Below are 20,140 nucleotides of genomic sequence, written 5' to 3'. Positions count from 1 at the left end.
TATAAGTTGCTGAGGCTGGCTTGAATTTATGATCCTCCTGCCTCCTAGGATTACAGGTGACCACCCACCCAGCTATTGATATCCTTTGATGCACAAAAATTTTAATTGATGAAGTCCAGTTTATCTTATTTTTTTCTTTTGTTGTTCATACTCTTGGGGTTCATCTAAGAACTCATTGCCACATCCAAGATTAAAAAGATTTACCCTTTTATTTACCCTTTTATTTTAGATTGTTAATGCATTTTGTGTTAGTTTTGGTGTGGTATGAGGTAGGGATCCAGCTTCATTCTTTTACCTGTGGATGTTCAGTTACATCAGCACTATCGGTTGAAAGGCTGTTCATTCTCCTTGAATGGTGCTAGCATCTGTGCTGAAAATCATTCAGCAATAGTATCTGGGTTATTTCTGGCCTCTTGGTTTTATATCATTGGTCTATGCCTGTGCTCATGGCAGTACCACAAAGTTGATAGTTTTTACTGTTGTGTATGTTTAGTATAGAGTATTAATTTTTTAAGCTTTGATTAGATTTTAGATTTGGAAAACTTGAGTAAAGAGATTATTTCTTTGTAAGTGCTAGATTTATAACACACTTTTTTTCCTCTACATTTTTTTGGTGCATTATTATACTTATTGGTTGTTTATAATTTGACCAGTGTCATTTCCTGATGTTTCCCCTTTTCTTTCCCTCCTCCTTCCCTAGGGTCCCTTTCCTCTACTCTGCTGATCTCCCTTTGATTTTTCATGAGATCCCTTCCCCTACATCTTTTTTTTTTTCTTTTTCCTCTCTGCGGACTCCCTCCCCCCCTGGGGCTTACTTAGGTCATATGTTAAGAGAGAAACATATGACCCTTGACCTTCTGAGTTTGATTTATTTCACTCACCATAATGTTTTCACATCCCATCTATTTTCCTGAAATGACATAATTTCATTTGTGTATGTGTCTGTGTGGTGCTGGGGATTGAACCCAGGGACATGTACATGTGAGGCAAGCGCTCTACTATATCCCCAGCCCTCCTTTTTTTTTTTTTTTTTTTAATGGCTGAATAAAACTTTATTAGCTGGGGTGTAGCTATTGTGGGTAAAGCATGCTAGCCCAGCATGTATAAGGCCCTGGGTTGGTCCCCAGCACCACCAAAAAGAAAAAAACATAAACCTTCCATTGATAACACATATTTAATGGACAACTTTATTTGAAACTTTTTGATGTGTTTCATCATTTTTCTACATATAAAATAATGATATATCAGACTGCATTGTTATTGAATCGTCTGTTGTCTTACAAATTTAAATATTCTAGGGGCTGGGGATGTGGCTCAAGCAGTAGCATGCTCGTCTGGCATGCATGCGGCCCAGGTTTGATCCTCAGCACCACATACAAACAATGGTGTTGTGTCCGCTGATAACTAAAAAAAATAAATATTAAAAAAAAATTCTCTCTCTCTCCCTCTCTCCCTTTATCACTCTCTCTTAAAAAAAATTTAAATATTCTAGTTAATTTACCTTGAGCCTTTAAATGAAGAACTAATTACACAAATTCAGTCTGCCAAAAGGTATAGTGTTGCTGGCTCTGCCAGTATAGGAACAGCTATCTGCAGAGTGGACTAAGCTTCATGTCAGGAAGATCATACATCTATAGTTTTTAGATCAAAAATGGTTGGAAACATCACTGTTTACCCAGATCCTGGTTTACAACAAAAGTTTCAATACTTTAGAACCAGAATATGTTATACTTCTTAAGTTTCTTTTAATCTGTACCTCCTCTTTTTCTCTCTCCCCCTTTTTTTTCCCCTGTGGTAATTTATTTGCTCAAGAAACTGTGTAGTCTGTCTTTTAGTTTCCCAGCCTGGCTTTAGATTGATCTCAGTGTTGCTGATTGGATCCCTGTGGTGCAATTTAATATGTTCCTGTGTGTTCTGAATTTCTGTCTTTGGTAGTGGGGTATAAAGGGACCGAGTAATTCAGATTTAGATAAAACATTTTTTGTTGTTATTACATGTTCACTTCATAGAGTTTTAGAGAGATAGGGTGGTGTAGAGTTTAAGAAAGGAGCTCTGGAGTCCAGGAATCTGGGTTTGAGTTTTGATTCTTTTCCTACTAGTTCCGTAATCCAGGGCAGTTACTTACTGTCAATGTTGATGTCTTTATTTGTGAAATGGATTGGTGATGCCTACGCTTAGGGTTGTTATGAAGATTACGATAATGCATAGAAAGGAACATTACACAGAACCTATAATAGAGTAAGTGGTCTATAAACATTAGCTATTATTACTGTTGTCTTACAAATTTAAATATTCTAAAACAATCCAAAATGTAGATTTTTTTGCTAGGAAATTAAAATTTGGAAAGCTAATTTTTGACTCACTTGAGTTTTTTTTAGGGTAAAAGTAAGTAACTTATTCAGCTAAGGGTTACACAGCTCTTCTTTGTCCTTGTCAATGTGAACATAAATTTATTTTCTAAAGTGATGTATTTTCATGCTTTAGATGTTGGCATAAATTCTTATTAACTAGTTTTGCCTAACATTGAGAAGAGTAGTCTTCTCGTTAAATGACTGCATCATAGCACAGATTTAATCTTGCTTCCTATTGCAAAATTCTTTTCTTTTTTCTAGGGAGCTTACTGTTAATGTTTTTATTTTACAGGGTAATGTTCAAGCCCAGAAATGCCTTATGTGGATCGTCAGAATCGAATCTGTGGTTTTCTAGACATTGAAGAAAATGAAAACAGTGGGAAATTTCTTCGAAGGTACTTTATACTGGATACCAGAGAAGATAGTTTTGTATGGTACATGGATAATCCACAGGTTTGTAAAATCCAAAGATTATCTTTAAAAAGCATAGTAAAGTTCATTTATTACATGATTTGACATGCTCTATAGGCTTTAGGATTTGTCTTTTTAGGTAATACTATGTTTATTATTACACTCTCTGTCTTATCTGTACCCATGACCCTTATTGTCTTGTTTGAGTTTCAGAAGGTAAAATTACATCATTTGATAAAAATTGTGTGTGTGTGTTTGTATGTGTATATCCTTCTTGGGAGAGAAGTGTTACCTCCAGTGGAATTTTTTTTTTTAATCTTGCTATTTATTTAAAAAGTTGAAAAATTACATATTCTAGTTTAACAGTTACTTTCCTGGAAATTTCTGTCCTTTAAACATATGTGTAATTTAAAATTCAAATCAGCAATATTTATCAATCTTTTAAAAACAAATATTTGTAGTTGTAGATGGACAGAATGTCTTTATTTATTTGTTGGTTTTAATGTGCTGCCTCACACATGCTAGGCAAGCACTCTGCCACTGAGCTATAGCCCCAGCCCTTTATCAATGTTAATACATCAAAATGATATATGTTCCAGAAACTTGGAAGGCTAAGCAGGAGGATTGCAAATTCAAAGCCAGCCTCTGTAACTTAATGAGACCCTAAGCAACTTAGCGAGACCCTATCCTAAAATAAGAAATAAAATGGACTGGGGATGTGACTCAGTGATTAAGTGCCCCCTAAGTTTAATCCTGGGACCAGAAAGAGGAAAAACAACAACAACAAAACAATAATCCCTGTTACCAAAAATACAGATATAATATTAAATATGTACAGATTTTTAAATTTAGGTTTGTATACATTCAAATAATTTAATATAAAATTCTGTGAACCAAAATTACTGCATAATTGTGACCTAAAAGAGGACTCAGTCTATCTGTGGCACTGAGTAGGAACCACATCTGGGTTTAGGCTTCTGCAAATATGTTTTCAGCTTGTATACCTACCTTGTTTATGTTCAAATCTTAACTACCACAAATGCTTTTCCACCTATCTAAAATCTTATTCCTTTGAAAAAATAGTATGTATAGATGAGATATAAAACCCTTTTTAACTCTGAATGTTAAAAGGGGTATACATAGTTCTGGTAGAAAATTTTTAACTCATTTGGTTGAGATGTTGTATGTAGGATAGGGATGATGATGATGATGATAATGATGATGATAATTATTATTATTATTATTTTAAAATTTATTTGTGGGACTCTTATTTCAAATAAAACTTGATACAAAAGTTAAAAATAGAAATGTATGCTACAAGAAATCATATTAAATTCCAGTTTTTAGTCATTTTGAATTACTGAAAAATGTCAATTTCAGATGATTCAGTCTCATTGTTTTTGTGGAAGTGCAAGACGTGGTTATACTGATTGTAATAACTCTGGTAAAGAAAATCTGTTTGATGCACCTGTCTTTAGAGAGCCAATTCCTCTCTCAAGTGCTTCCACTAATCATTGGTTTAAAAAAATCAGTGCTAATGTATTACTAGGTATCAATTGGGGGCTTTCTGTGTTCTGTTGGGGATGTTGATAATAGTGGAGAATTAAATAATGAAGTAACTGTGCTAGGAAGTGAATTTGAAGAAACTTTAAAAAGTGTTTCGCAAAATGAGTTTAGGAACTAACAAATGGCTTGTCTTCCTTTGTATCTTAGATGTCTTATTAGTTTATTATTTCTTTTTCATTGTCAAGTAATACATTTTGAAACCTGTTTTTTTTCCTATTTGAACTTTACAACAGTCCTTCTAGTCCATAGATGTATTTTTAAATATTCCATTGATATTTCCCTCTACTGTGCTACTGTTTCTTCCGTGATCCTACGTTTCATACTTTGATTTCTCACTTTCTTACCCAAAGGCTTAGAGCTCTGTCCAGTGAGTTAAAACAATAGACTTATGGAAGATTTAAAACAAAAAAAGTTATTTTGAATTAAAGGGTAACTGTTTAAAAAAATTCACTTTAATATGAGTGATTCTTGAAGACATACATTTCCTTATCCAAAATTTTTTTTAAAAAACAACCTAAGCATAAAATATTAGAATACGACTAAACTTTTAAAAAACTTAACATTAAAAACTATAATTTTGTTTTATATACATATTTATTGATTTATATTTGAAAGTTTGGACATCATATACAGTTCAAAGCAGAACATAATGCAGTTTTACTCTACATAGGAGTAAATATTTTGAAAAGACTGGGCCTATCAACAATAACCAGCTCAGGTTTGGGAACCTTAACACTGAAATGCCTAAGCTTCCAATAAGCCTATCTGATGAAGGTACTTCCTAACTATTCATTGGAATAAGCTCTAGATTTGGTTTTTAATTATTTTTTAGTTGTAATTGGACACAATACCTTTATTTTATTGTATTTATTTATTTTTATGTGGTGCTGAGGATTGAACTCAGGGCCTCGCACATGTGAGGTGAGCGCTCTACCACTGAGCCAAAATCCAGCCCCTTTAGATTTTTTTCTTAATGTGCATTATTATAAAGTCAGGAGAAAAGTTGATCCTGTTTCATTTTTAGCAGAGATGGTTTTCAAAGTCAAGATTTAGTTTTACTTTAAAAATCTTATATCATTCTTTTCATTTGTATTCTTCATTACTTTTCCCCAGGTTCGTTTTTTTTAGTTTTGCTACCTCCATCTTCCTCTTTTATAAACTACCTAGTTATTATATTTCACGGTGCATTGATTAAAGCATAATTTTGATTATGTATCTGCTCACCAGCCTTCTTCATTGGTTTCAACACTATAAATTCATTTATCCTCATTTGTCTCAACATTCCCTACGTATGATTTAGGGAGAATCAATATTTTGAAAAAAAGTCATCCATATACATTAAATGTGGTATGACAAACACTAAGCCATTTAAATGAGAGAAAAATCCAGCATTTTTTTCAAGAGATACATTTGATAAAGAAGTTTTAATAAAACAGTAATATGTGTAGTTTTCTAAAATTTCTTACAGTTTTATTTGTTTATGTTTTCAATGTCTTATCCTTTTTTGTGGCTTTTTAAGCTAATGAAAAAGAACATTAGTTTGACTACAGTGATAAAAACAGACTTTCAGTTATAGACTGCATTCAAATGGAACAGAGGAGTTGCCACTTTGTTATCCAAGTTTCTTAGTATCAAACCTTGTGATACATACCAGAGAAAAGCTGATTTCTAAAATGTGACCTTAACAACTCTTAATTTCTTACCTTTAGAATATATGAAACATTATTATAAATAAATTATAATGTTGGCTATTAATTATATATTAATAATTTTTTTCTAGAACCTTCCTTCTGGATCATCACGTGTCGGAGCCATTAAACTTACCTATATTTCAAAGGTAATCTTTATACTTTATTTTACTTTCATGTGTGAACTAAAATTCCTCCTAGTGCAAGTGTGAACAAAAGCAGCAGTTTCTATTTCATTTAAAGGGTATATCACGCTGAAAACAGTACCTGATTACTACAGGTAGGAAGATCCTTAAATTGACAAAATTAGGAAGAAAATAAATTCAATCTTCAGGATGTGATGAATTGCAGAAGTTAATACTAATGTTTGTGGTCAGATACTTGAACATCAGAATGAGAAAAATCAGTTAACTATTTTAAGATCTGGAGAAGAGTTTTCTAAATGTGTGGTTGTTTTTTGTTTTTATTTTGTTTTCTTGTAGTGCTAGGGAGCTCAAGGGTGATCTACCATATCCAGAGCCTTTTTAAAATTTTATTTTGAGGCAGGGCCTCGCTATGTTGCTGAATCTGGCCTGGAACTCGAGATCTTCCTGCCTCAATAGCCACCATATCTAGCTCCTTTGTTCTTTTTAATTTTGTTTTAATCATTACTTTATTGCAAGATGATGGAATTAATTTTAAATTTAAATTGTAACTTGGTAATCTTTCACCAGGCAATATGTTTTAATAAAAGCAAACCACTTGGGGGCTGGGGATGTGGCTCAAGCGGTAGCGCGCTCGCCTAGCATGCGTGCGGCCCGGGTTCGATCCTCAGCAGCACCACATACCAACAAAGATGTTGTGTCCGCCAAGAACTAAGAAAAAATAAATAAATGTTAAAATTCTCTCTCTCTCTCTCTCTGTCCCCCTCTCTCTCTCACTCTCTCTTTAAAAAAAAAAAAAAAAAAAGCAAACCACTTTTTAAAAAGCAATCAAAGAACAACTCAAAATGCAGAATAAGGATGAGAAATATTTGGCCAACAGATTTAGCTGTCTCACTAAAAGAAACTTGAACTTTTCTTTTTTAGAAAAGGTAAACTGTAATTTTAGTAGATAGCAGTAGAGAAAGATTTTGTCACATAGAATAGTTTTCATTTACTCAGTCAGTTGTGTTTAGCTGTCTCAACTGGGACAGATACATTTACATAACCGGCTTTGCTTGAGCCTTCTTTCAAGCAGCTGGAGATCTGTAATGCACTTGGCAGTCGCTTCATTTTCCCACTGTGCAGAGATGCTCTGTACACAAGCTTCTCCACCCAATTTATCATGTGTTCCTGTTCCTTTCGATGCATCATATTCTGCACAGAGATATGATAATCCAGGCAGTTCTTTACCTCCTCCAAGGCCATAGCAATGTTATTCCCTTGGACATCAAAAAGATAGTGGTGCTTCTGAACCAGTGCCTGCTTTGACTTCTCCAATTCAATTGGAAAATTCTCCTGGAAATGTTTGATGGAAGCCTTCTTCACCTCTTCTAGTTGGGCAATTTTTTGCTCATCATCAATAAATTTTCCAGTAGAGGCACCATATTTTTTAATTACATAGACGAGTAACCCCACTATTGATATGGGAGAGAAGGTCTCTGGGGTAATAATCACATCTATTTCTCTGGATATAAAATAGAAGATAAGCCCAGTTCCAAGCATGGAGGGTCCTGTTACTCCAGTTTTAGGATAAAGAAACTTGAAGAATTCCTCAGGGATCAGCCCAAGACGAACTTTTCCTCCATATCCAGGAAGAGGTGGTAGAGGGGCAAGATGTGACTGCCTGGTATGAAAGATCCTCGTTGCCTGCAATATCCTGGTCCTAGGAAGGTTGCATTCCTGAGACAGGAAAAAGTACCACCAGGAGACCATGGTCAGCAAATATCCAGGTAGCAGGCTTAGTGTCCCTGTGATTCCGACCAGAGACCGTAGGGGCCCCAGCTCCTTTGTTTTTGACATTATGTTTATGTTTTATTTTGAGGAAAATGTGGACTATCTTCACATTGAAAGGATGATTTTTTTTTCCTTCTTTTTACTTTGTTTCTACTAGTTTCTGTTTTCTTTTTTATTTGTTTTTCTGGTGCTCTTATAGTACTATTTTTCTATTATTTTCAAAAATTGAGATTTTATATTGATCAGATAGCTGTTTTCCTTTTCTTTAATTAGTGTTTTAGAAAGAGACATGGAGGTGCTAGTCATGTGATTGTTTTGTTTTACACAAAAGCCATAAGAAGTTTGTTGGTAAAGTATGAGATGCGAAAGGTATCACACAGTGCTGTTAAATAATGTACACTGATACACATACTGTGATTATTGGCAAAGATGGATCATTTCAATAGAATATTGATTATAGATGGGCCTCTGTTCAGAAGACAGATACTTTTTTAAATAAAAGACTTCATCAGTATTACAATAAAGCTATTCATTCTCATTGAAAAAACATTTTTCTTAAAAAATATTTTTTAATTGTAAATGGATCTTTTATTCTGTTTATTTATTCATTTATATTCGGTGCTGAGGATCAGACCCAGGGCCTCACACATGCCAGACAAGTGCTCTACCACTGAGCCACAACTCCAGCCCCGACAAAACATATTTATTAGCCCTCAGACAACAAAGAGGCTGAGGCAGAAGGATCACAAGTTCAAAGCCAGCCTCAGCAAAAGTCAGGTGCTGAGCAACTCAATGAGACCCTGTGTCTAAATAACATACAAAATAGAGGGATGTGGCTCAGTGGTTGAGTGCCCCTGAGTTCAATCCCTGGTACTAAAATAATAATAATATTAATAATAACAACAACAACAGTAACAACAACCTCTTCTCTGTGCAGTTCTGACTTTCTGTCTGTCCTACAGCTTACTGAAGTTTGAGATTTACAGTTTGTACTTTAGTTTAGACATTTCAACTTATTTACCCAGAATTTATTCCCGGAACAAAGTTCAGTGTGACGCACCTGTGAATTTGTAGTTGGGATCAAATTCCTTTTGAAGGTACAAAATAGATGCCACAATTATGAGTTCTTCCTCTCGGCAACAGCATAGCAATAGCCATGCATGGGATTCTAAGAGCTTCTTATTTGGGGATAGCAGCAACCAGGTGTAGCTAGTTGCTTCACTTTCTAAAAGGAACTTTGTGCTACATTTAAGTAAGTAGCCCCATTACCCTCTATTCTCCTGTAAAAGTGGAGATTAAGTACCTTGTTAATTTCTCATAGCATATTAATGCCTTCTGGATTTGGGGACTTCAAATACACAGTCTTCCCCTTGCCCACCCCCATTTCACTTAGAGTTCACAGCTGATTTTGAAACATGACATTTGAGAACAATTCAGAGCTTATAGATTATTCATTGAGGGAGTTTTAAAGATGATGTTAAATGAAAAATATTTATGTGTGTGACAAAGCCTACTGTTTTACTTTCAACTTCTTCATATTTCCTTCAGAGAAAAAAACAAGATTTTTCAAAAAAAACATGGAAGTACCATTTGTTTAAACATTACATGTGAAACTCAGATTCTATACTTAATTTGCTGCTGTTTTTCAGTTGCCTTTGAAGTTTAATTTCAGATTTATATTTTAAGTGTTCATCATTGTTGGGAAAGTATACATGTGAGAGTTTATATGATATTTGAGTTTGGTTAGAGTAGTGTTGAAGAATTGAATAACGCATCTCTCTTTTTCTTGTTAGGTTAGTGATGCAACTAAGCTAAGGCCAAAGGCTGAGTTCTGTTTTGGTAAGTAGCCATATTTTATGTTAGTTACTTTAAATTAGATTGATATAATTAATTCCATCAGAGTAAAAGAAAACAGTCACAGAAAACACAGAGTATAAACCTGTGGCTTAAAGAGTTATTTTAAGACAAATTTCCTTGCAGTCACCATCCAGGTAAGTCAATAAAACTTTGTCCCAGTCCCCAAACCCAAAGCTTCTTTCTGTGCCCTATCCTAGTCACAGCCTCCTCCCTGCACCCATGTGTTACTATTATCTTGACGTTTATAATTTTCACCTTCAGTGAGATTTTAGGTAATTTTTAACTTTATACCTAGTATTATTTTATATTATTAAACACGTAAATAATGAAAAAGATTTGGTCTTGAGTTTGTCAGTCAGGAGAAATTTATAGTTTGGAGGCAGGAGTAGTTGAGGTTATTAGATTGCCTTGTTGAGCAGATGTTTAGTGACTACCTCATTTGTGGCAGACACTGTGCTTACATTGGGATGATGAGGTAAACAGGAGCAGTTGCTGCCTCTAAGGCTCTCAGAGGCTGGTTGTCTCACATACAGACACAATGTTAGGTTATTATCATTACATTTATCAAAATACATAAAGGGGGGTATAGTCTATTAAAGGAAGAACCAAGAAAGAGCTCCACACCTTCATAGGGGACCTCAGGAGACAGGGGAACCACACTGGATGAAGTGCTGAGTTTGAGGCCAAGTAAACTCCTGATCATCCTTTACATTGGGGAGAAAGGTAGGAGGACCACATGGGCAGAGGTGTGCCAGGTAGAATATGGTGTGTGGGGGCTGAGCACTTGGTGAAGCTGGGGACAGTTGTGAGAGGCTAGAGTAAAAAGGCAGGCATAAGTCTGCATGGGGTGGGTTGACAAGTGACCACATATAAATAAATAAAATAAAGTCATTGTGTCCATGTACAACTAAAGAAAAATATTTTTTTAAATAATAAGATTTTTTAAAAAAGGATAAAAGGAAGAGAAAGATGGAAGCAACCCATAGGTGAAGTAGCTTGGTTTGGGAGAGCCTTGATGCATATTGGTTCAGTCGCATTTAAATTGCTGTACTTAAGGGCCTGAATTACCATGGTACCAATGGGAAAAAGAGGAAGGTTGGAAAAACATTTGAAGTCCCCAAAACTTGGATGCTGGATGTACGGGATCTGAAGGGAAGAGAGAATTAGCAAGGAAGTTTATGTTAAGAAATGAGGGAGCCGGGCATTGTGGCGCACGACTGTAGTCCCAGCAACTTGGGAGGCTGAGACAGGAGGATCACAAGCAAAGCCAACCTCAGCAACCACAAGAAGCTAAGCAACTCAGTGAGACTCTGTCTCTAAATAAAATTGAAAATAGGGCTGGGGATGTGGCTTAGTGGTTGAGTGCCCCTGAGTTTAATTCCTAGTACCCCCCCCAAAAAAAAAAGGAATTGAGGAGAGCTGATGCGACAAGGCAGAATGTTTGGTAGTAGGTTGAAGGGGTGGGGGAACTTTCAAGTGGAAATCTTCTGGTGGCAATAACTGATAACTGGCTAAAACTGGAAGATTAAGAATGGAGAAGGTTTAGGGGTAAGCACCACCAAAAAACCAACCAACCAACCATGAATGGAGAACTGGAGAGGGAGATGGTTGAAGCTGGGAGAAGTAATATTCTCTCAGAGAATATCCTAGTGGACACTAGTAGTGGGAGAGACAGAAATTAGGAATGGCCAGCTGACATAAAGAGAGACTATTTACATTGTTTTAAAAAAAGTTACTTTGGGAGGCAGAGTTAATGTTACAATTCTTTGCTCTCTCTTACTTGCAAAGGGCAACTTTCTTTGGCAGGCCATAAATTAGGAAAAGCATCTGATGGTAATCATATATCCAATAAGAAAATATGATAGGAGCAGGATGGAATACAGCAGTTGGAAAAGTAGCTATGAAGCTATTGCATGGTGGTGCAGACCTATAATCCCAGCAGCTCAGTAGGCTGAGGCAGGAGGATTGCAAGTGCAAAGCCAATTTCAGCAAAAGGTGAGGCCCTAATCAAATCAGTGAGACTATGTTTCTAAATAAAATACAAATAGGGCTGGGGATGTGGCTTAGTGGTTTAGTCCCCAGTCACCCCCCTAAAAAAAAAACGTATTTACTACAAATTATACTATTGGTTATTAAATAAGAACATGCTTAGGAGCCTTACAAATGATGGCTATTGGGGCAAGTCAAGTAAGAATTTTGTATTTTAGAATATTTAATGAATATACTTTTTGACAAATCTTTATTTGTAAAATTTCAAACTTAGAGTTTGAAGAAATAGTGTAAAGTAATAAATTTGACATTCATAATTTTGGGATATTTAAAATAGATGATTTATTTGGAATCAAAGATTAAGATTAATCACTTACTGGTCTCTCTATTGCAGTAGAGAAATGAGTCATAAAATGCTTACTTTGAGAGAGAGAGAGAGAGACAGACACTGGCTTCTAAAATGAACCACAATTTCCATTTCAAGTTGCAACCTAATCTCACAAATTGCTCCAGAACAGTGAGGACAAGAAACACTCGACCTCTAATAGACATGTGTGAACCTCACTGTATAAAGATAGAAGGAAGATGGAGGAATAACAGGTACCTAGGCAGCTTAGAGGAAGAGGCCAATAAAGAGCTAACCATTTTGGGTCCTTCCCTACCCTGACTCTAGACCTGGAAATTTTCTTAGAAGAGTCAGCAGCCACATAATCCAAGAGAGTTCACACGGGGTTTTTTTCCCCAAAAAATTCTGCCCATATTATTATTATTATTTTTAGATACCTTTAAAGTTATACATAGTAGTTGGGTTCTAGTCAGTCTTTTTAACACCTCTTTTTAAAACATGAATAGACAGACAGCCCAGAATTATTTAATATTTAAGGAGAATTATCAAATAGGAAAAGAGACATGAGACAATGCAAAACTCACGTGAAAAATTAAAAAAATCTAAAGGTAGGACAAAGGTAAAGAGGTAAGAGGAGAGAATTAAGAAAATTAGACACACTCTCAAGGAAGTCCAGCATCTAAGAGAGGAGAGGGCAGAAAAAGAATAGATTAGGTAACCTGACAAAGAATGAGATAACGTGTTTTATCATCACTTAATATGTAACCACAGTTGAGCCATAGTCAGTGCTGGGTTGTGAGATGATTTGTGTTTGCAGTTAAGCTAATGTTTATGCTTTAGTTTTTATTTTATTTATTTGGATGGTAAAGATTTGGAATGAAGTTGTCCAGGGAAAAGGCAGGAAGCACTCAAGCCTTGGGCACATTCATTGTTCATTGAGCTTAAAAAGATGACAACATAGAGATGTCCTAGTTTTTGTTTTGTTTTGTTTTGTTTTTAATCAGAATCTCTTTCCCTGTTTCCTCTTGCCTCTGATATTGCAAATATACTGCTTTTCAGTAATTTGCTTTATATTTTCCACAATATTTCCATAGTTTGTGAAATCTCCAAGGATGATGATGGACAATAATATCCTGTCCCAGGCACTATGCTAGGTTTTTGCATGTATCATCTCTACCTCTCAAGGAAGGGGTAGTTGGCATTTCTGTTTCACAGATGTAGAAAACGGGGCTTAGCAGTCAAATGATGTTTATGGGATGATTCTGCTTGTAAGAGCATCAACCAGTCAGGTCTGACTGATTTCCAGGCTCTGATTTATTTACTTTTTCTACAGCAGATCACTGTGCCTCTCTTGCTGTGATATAATAAAAGTATGTGGGTTTTTATTCAGACTTCAAGGTGTGCCAGAAGTCTTTTTAGAGATTTAGCGGCCTCACTTCCTTCTCTTAGGAGAGGTTTTTCTAGAAATGTTATTCATTCAGAAATGTGTGTATTGGGCTGGGGATGTGGCTCAAGCGGTAGCGCGCTCGCCTAGCTTGCGTGCAGCCCGGGTTCGATCCTCAGCAGCACCACATACCAACAAAGATGTTGTGTCCGCCGAGAACTAAGAAAAAATAAATAAATGTTAAAATTCTCTCTCTGTCCCCCCCTCTCTCTCACTCTCTCTTTAAAAAAAAAAAAGAAATGTGTGTATTAAACATTGACTTTGTACCAGGTGTAGTATATTAATTGCTGTTGAGATTTTCAAACTCTCAGCATTCTGAGTGGATGCCCAAACAACACTGAGCGGGGAGAAACCATCATGAGGGCTGAGACTCAGCCCAAGCTGTGAAAGAGTCTGAAAGCATACTGTATTGACAGCTGGGAGTTAAAAAACACAAGTTGTATATTGACATATATGATGTTCTTGCTAAACATATGTAACTCACTAGTTTATCTTAAAATTTTCTTTATGGTATTTATCATTTCTCCAGTCTTTAGAAGAATATAAAGGAACAATTTACAGTGTGTTAATATTTAGTTTCCAGACTAGTTGTTCAGTGGCACTTCATGGATTCATTTTTATTTCCTTTCTGAGACCCTCACCTTAATCAAGGAAGTTCTGGTTTGGTTCCAGTCCCAATTTCAAAATCTTGTGTGTTTGGTAACTTTTTTTCCCTTGAGGGTTTTCATTTCTTCCTTAGTCTTATTCAGCTGGATACTAGTACATCATTTCAAGTTTTGGTGCAGACTTTTGAAAGTTATTTTTGTATTTTAACAACAGTGTAGCTATTCACATGCAATGTAACACATTGCAACAGTGTAGCTGTTCACATGCTTTAGCTTCTGTAATAATATTTATGTTTTTAAATATAAATTCACATTTTATATAATAAATAGCTTTAATTCAGAAACTATCTTTGTAGCCAGCTATATATGCAGTTGTGCTTTGCTTTATAAATAGCCCCAGTCCCTATGTATATGTAAATTGCGTTAGAGGCTCCAAATATATGAAGAATTTAAATGTAAAGAAAACTCCTAAGGGCTTGAAAAATGAAGGTCTTTATTTTTCTAATCTTTTTTTTTAAATTTTAATTTTAATTTGTTCTTTTTAGTTATACATGACACTAGAGACTGTTTATGCAAACTTGGAATATATCTTATTCTAATTTGGATCCCAGTCTTTATTTTTCTAATTCTAAGTAAGGGAAGTTCTCTAAATACATGAAATGTAGAGGCATTAAAGGAAAAAATTGGTAGAATATTTCTGTTTGATCAAAAATACCATGAACAAAGTGAAAAGTCAAATGACAGACTAGGGGAAGTACTTCATGAAACAGAAAGGGTGGATGATAAACGAACAACTCAGGAGAAATAGGAGTAAAGTTCATGGAACAAGTACAGATGACTAATAAATGTGCCAAAGTAATTTGCCACAATAATTAAAGAAATTCAAATATAAACAAGGTATAATTATCCACTGATTAGATTTCAAATATTTCTCTATCAGTCAAAGTCCAGTCAAGAAAACATAAGTCTCAGGGGATTTAAATTATTATAGGTAATTGGTTACTTAAATGTTGAAAGAGCATAAAGGGAATGTTGAAGTCACCCACAAATTAGAAAATGTGTGAAGCAGTCTACTCCAGGACCAGAGAGACAAAAATGAAAAGGTAGACTATCATCTAGGATTTGGAGAAGCAGCCACTAGGGAGCTGCCAGGGCTCCTGACATGCCTGAGGGCACCCTGCCGGGATGGTGTAGGGAGCACCAGGAGGTCCTGGAACAGTAGCTAGTTGTGTGCTGCTGTTGGAGGGAGGTCAAGAGCAGGTAGTCAAGAGTATCCACTCTCATCCTCCTCCCTACACCTTTCAGGCTTCTACTAGTACCTCCCATGGGCAGTTTAGTTTGCAAGGAAGCCTAGGAAGTACTTTGTGCAGACTCTAAGCCCTAATGTTCCATAGCCCTGGGGCTGAAAACAGTAGGTCTAGCACAGGTACTAATGACCAGTTCTGGTGAGGAGGAATAAGTGAAAGGAATAAGTAAGTATAAATGGATTCAGCCTTTTTACAAGACAATAACTAATACCTATTAAAAAAATTGAAGTGAATTCCCTGTGACCAGCAAGTCTGTGTCAAGAAATCTCATAGAAATACTAGTCCAAATACGGAGAAAGATATGTTTTTTTTTTAATTTTTTTATTAGTTGCTCAAAACATTACAATGATCTTGACATATCATACATTTGATTCAAATGGGGTACGTAATCTTAATCTTATTTTTCCACGTGTACAGATTGCAGGATCACATTGGTTATACAGCCACGTTTATACATAGGGCCATACTAGTGTCTATTGTATTGTGCTGCCCTTCCTATCCCCCCCCCTCTTTCTACCCAATGTATTGTGACACGTTTCTTTTTCTTCCCCCCACACCATCTTATATGTAATTTTGCATAACAATGAGGGTCTCCTACCATCTTCCTGCAATTCACCTTCTCTCTCCCATTCCCACCACCTGCACCTCTCCTCCCTATTTAATGGTAATCTTCTTCTCATGCTCTTCCTCCCGGCTCTGTTTTGAGTCGCCCCCCCCTTATATCAAAGAAGACATTCTGCATTTGTTTTTTAGGGATTGACTAGCTTCACTTAGCATAATCTGCTCTAATGCCATCCATTTCCCTGCAAATGCCATGTTTTTGTTGTTTTCTAGTGCTGATGTTTTGATATTTTAGCTAATTTCAAAAATTGGAGATATCCTGAGTGTCTATTGTTGGGGGATTGACGCACTGTATTATGTATATTCATTTAATGAAAAATGTGCCCATCAAAGAATTTTCCCTATGTAATTGGGTTATTTTATATAGGCAAATATATTTTGTCAAATCCAAGAAAGTCTCAAAGTGTTGAATCTAGCAAGATTTTTTAGCTGCTGTGAACAAGTTTAGAGGTAACAAGTACAATATTTCATGTTTATTTTTCCTTCCAACAGTTATGAATGCAGGAATGAGGAAATATTTCCTACAAGCCAATGATCAGCAAGATCTAGTAGAATGGGTAAATGTGTTGAACAAAGCTATAAAAATCACAGTAAGTATTTGGATTTTTTTTTTTTTTAACAATTTTTGAGTGTCTGGAAGTAATCTTAACATTTTGAAAATGTACCTACCAAATGTCCCCAGCTTTCTGTCAGGTCACATACTTGAGCTTTGTTTAAAAGACAGATGTTCAGAATGTGAAATAGTTCTCTTGTACCTGGTGACCATCAGACATTTCATCAGCCCACAAATGCATTTCACCCATTATGTACCAATAAGGATATATATTATTGGAGATTTTAACCACTTCTTATGTTGCTGGGGGAAATACATGTAGCATGCAGAGTTCTATCTTGAGGGCATGTTATTTTTTTCTTCCAGAGTAGAAGAGGCTTTCTGCCGGGTATGTACCCAGGTGATGGTAATAGGCCTAAGCCCTGATAGGGCAGGAGTTGAAGATGGGAGCAAAACAAAGGGAAATGCAGGCTAAGAAATGAGGTACAATATAGGGATTCGGTGGGAAGACTGTGGCAGCTGGATGGTTCTGCCCAGGTGGCCTTAAGGAGTTGATCTTAGGCACTAGCTTTCTAACCTCTCCTGTGCCTTTTCCTTGAGTTCCAGAGCTTGGTACTCTTTGGACCTTCCTCTACTCCTACAACCTCTTTGCTTCTGACATGAGCTTTTTTTTTTTCTGTTGAACATTAATATTTATTGATTATTTATACTATGACAGGCATTGAACTGAAGGTTTTACCTAAAAACAGAGGCTTAGAAAGTTGAGTGACTTGTACAGGTTTCAGAACTGGTGAACTGTGGGACTGGGAGCCTGGGGATGGTCTATCAGGTTTTGGAGCTTAGCTAGCTCTGAAGTGCAATGAACAAGAGCCTATCCTGATGTTTTGTTTTACTACTGATGCTGATGAGCAAGAGCATAGGGTGCACTCCTGACTGACCTTGCTACACCTTTATCTCCTTCTACACTAACAGAAACACATTGTAGGCTGCCTGGAAAGGCTTGGGAAGGAGTTCCTGTGGGATTATGTCAGCTGAAGGGTGGTTTTTTGTTTGTTTGTTTGTTTGTTTTTAAGTTGTAGTTGGACACAATACCTTTCTTTTATTAATTTATTTTATGTGGTGCTGAGGATCCAACCCAGTGCCTTGCACATGCCAAGCAAGTACTCTACCGCTGAGCCACAACCCCAGCCCCTAAAGGGTGTTTTAATTGTGTGGTTATTTACTGGCTCTAAACAACTTACTCTTAAAGAACAAAAGCCCAGAAAGTCAGCTTGTTAGTCACTTGTTAGTTTCCTTCTAAAATGAATGATCCCACATTTACATTGCAGCAGAAGGAGTTACTGTAGCTAAAGCTGTTTTCACAGGTCGATTGAATTTTTTGTCTTCAGAACAGCCGGTTACCACATGATGGAAAACGCCCACATGTACTGATTTGTACATGAAGTTATTTTGGGCTTGCAGTTTTAGGAAAGGAATATTTTGAACTGATTCAAAAGTATGTATATATTTTTAAAATATTTATTTTTTAGTTGTAGGTGGTCACAATATCTTTATTTCATATTTATGTGGTGCTGAGGTTTGAACCCAGTGCCTCACATGTGCTAGGTGAGCACTCTACCACTGAGCCACAACCCCAGTCCCAGAAGTATATATTCTTAAAAAGTTTTCATTGATCATTTTTACCTCAGTAGATACTCTCTACTTGAAAAATAAAGACAAGGGGCTGGGGTTGTGGCTCAGAGGTAGAGCGCTTGCCTAGCATGCATGGGACACTGGGTTCGATCCTCAGCAACACATAAAAATTAAATAAAGTTATTGTGTACACGTATAACTAAAAAAAAAAAAAAAAGACGTGGTATCTTTCCTGAATTATTTGTTTTACAATTTGCAATAATAAGCATCTATCTTTTTGATGTTTTAAAATGTGGATTTTTAATTAGCTTTTGTGGTTTTGCAGCTTTATTTCATGTTGAAATTTTTAGTTTTTTTTATTGATGTATTATAATTGTGCATAATATTCAGATTTGTTGTAACATTTGTACATGTACGTAACATAATTTGATCAATTTCATTCCTTGGTATATCCCCTAAAATTTTTAATTTTTGAGGTAAATTTGTTAGTAATGGTTTTTATAATTCACATTTAGGAAATATAGAAATCCTTGACTCAGCTGGGTGAGGTAGCACACACCTATAATTCCAGCAGCTTGGGAGTCTGAGGCAGGAAGACTGATAGTTCAGTCAGCCTCAGCAGTGGCAAGGTGCTAAGCAGCTGAGTGAGACCCTGTCTCTAAATGAAACACAAAACATGGCTGGGGATGTGGCTCAGTAGTTGAGCGTTCCTGAGTTAAGTTGCCAAGGCAAGTTTTGATCCTCCTGCCTGCCTTGGCCTCCCAAGTAGCTAAATCTGGGAGTACAGGTGTATGCCACCATGCTCAGCTCTACTATAGGTTTAATTTAAAAGTCAATTTTAATCTAAAAATTAATCTTTTCAGTTGTGTTACAAACTCAAATTTGACTTTTTTTTTTTTTTTTTAATGGCCAATGAGAGCAAGTTGAAGTGTGAACTGAGTATAAGACTTTGGTTCTAATAAAATGGTATATGTGCCCAAGAGTGTTAGCTGGGCCTTCTGTTTTAAAGTAATATTTTCAACTGGCATGTCAGGTGGAGAGCACTGCCTCTAAATAAAATACAAAATATGGCTGGGGAGGTCCAGGAATTTGTGTCTGAACCTTTCAGGTTTTAGTCTTCAAGTACTGTCTAATTAGTAAATTGAACATCAACCTTCCCTTTAACTTCTAAGAACTATATAGCATTTCCATTTATTTCCCTCATAAATATCAAAGTCTGTTTTATTCATCTCTTTACTCTCTAATTATTTTTACCTTTTCTTATTTTTTTAATATTTATTTATTTTTTTTAGTTTTCGGAGGACACAACATCTTTGTTTGTATGTGGTGCTGAGGATCGAACCCAGGCCGCACACATGGCAGGCGAGCGCGCTACCGCTTGAGCCACATCCCCAGCCCCAAATTATTTTTACCTTTTTTTTCCTACTATTAGAATTTTTAACATTAGATTCATAAGGAAATACATGCTAAAATGCATCCAAATCTCACATGAAAAACAATCATGTTTTTTAAAAAAAGAAAGAAAGCAGGGAAAGGCAATAGTCAGACCAGACCTGCTTAGTGTCTGACACTTGCTCTCACCCTCCCCTGTGAGACCACATTTCTGATTCTCATTAACAGTTGACTTATTTGGAAACTTGTGGCTTAGGGTTCTTGAAAATTTAGCTTAATGGCTGAATTTAACTAACTTTTCATTCAGAGTACCTAAATTTTAAAAAAATTAATTGAAAATGTATTTAATTTATTGTGTGTGTGTGTGTGTGAGAGAGAGAGATACATTGAGGATTGATTCTAGGGTTTTGTGTATTTAAGGCAAGTACAGTACTACTGGGCCACTTTCCAAAGCCTAAATAT

At 35.9% G+C, this 20,140-nt stretch overlaps 1 protein-coding gene and 1 pseudogene across 10 annotated transcripts in view; one reads left to right on the top strand and one right to left on the bottom strand.

Moving 5' to 3' along the window:
• Plekha1 (pleckstrin homology domain containing A1) overlaps positions 1-20,140 on the top strand; it is a 57,506-nt gene that overhangs the window by 17,437 nt on the left and 19,929 nt on the right. For 7 of the 10 annotated variants that reach the window (XM_078052403.1, XM_078053204.1, XM_078052788.1 and 4 more), the window contains exons 2-5: positions 2,644-2,804; positions 6,109-6,165; positions 9,726-9,771; positions 16,594-16,691. In XM_078052403.1, the coding sequence (XP_077908529.1) occupies positions 2,664-2,804; positions 6,109-6,165; positions 9,726-9,771; positions 16,594-16,691 (342 nt within the window). In that variant the 5' untranslated portion in view covers positions 2,644-2,663. The remainder of the gene's footprint in view (positions 1-2,643; positions 2,805-6,108; positions 6,166-9,725; positions 9,772-16,593; positions 16,692-20,140) is intronic. The other 3 variants (XM_078015278.1, XM_078015751.1, XM_078014757.1) reach the window with 1 other exon arrangement.
• LOC144367426 (ATP synthase peripheral stalk subunit b, mitochondrial pseudogene) lies at positions 7,197-7,911 on the bottom strand (annotated as a pseudogene).

The sequence above is a fragment of the Ictidomys tridecemlineatus genome, chromosome 1, assembly GCF_052094955.1.
Source record: "Ictidomys tridecemlineatus isolate mIctTri1 chromosome 1, mIctTri1.hap1, whole genome shotgun sequence".
In the NCBI taxonomy this organism is placed as follows: Eukaryota; Metazoa; Chordata; class Mammalia; order Rodentia; family Sciuridae; genus Ictidomys; species Ictidomys tridecemlineatus.
This window is presented reverse-complemented; position numbering and strand designations above follow the sequence as displayed.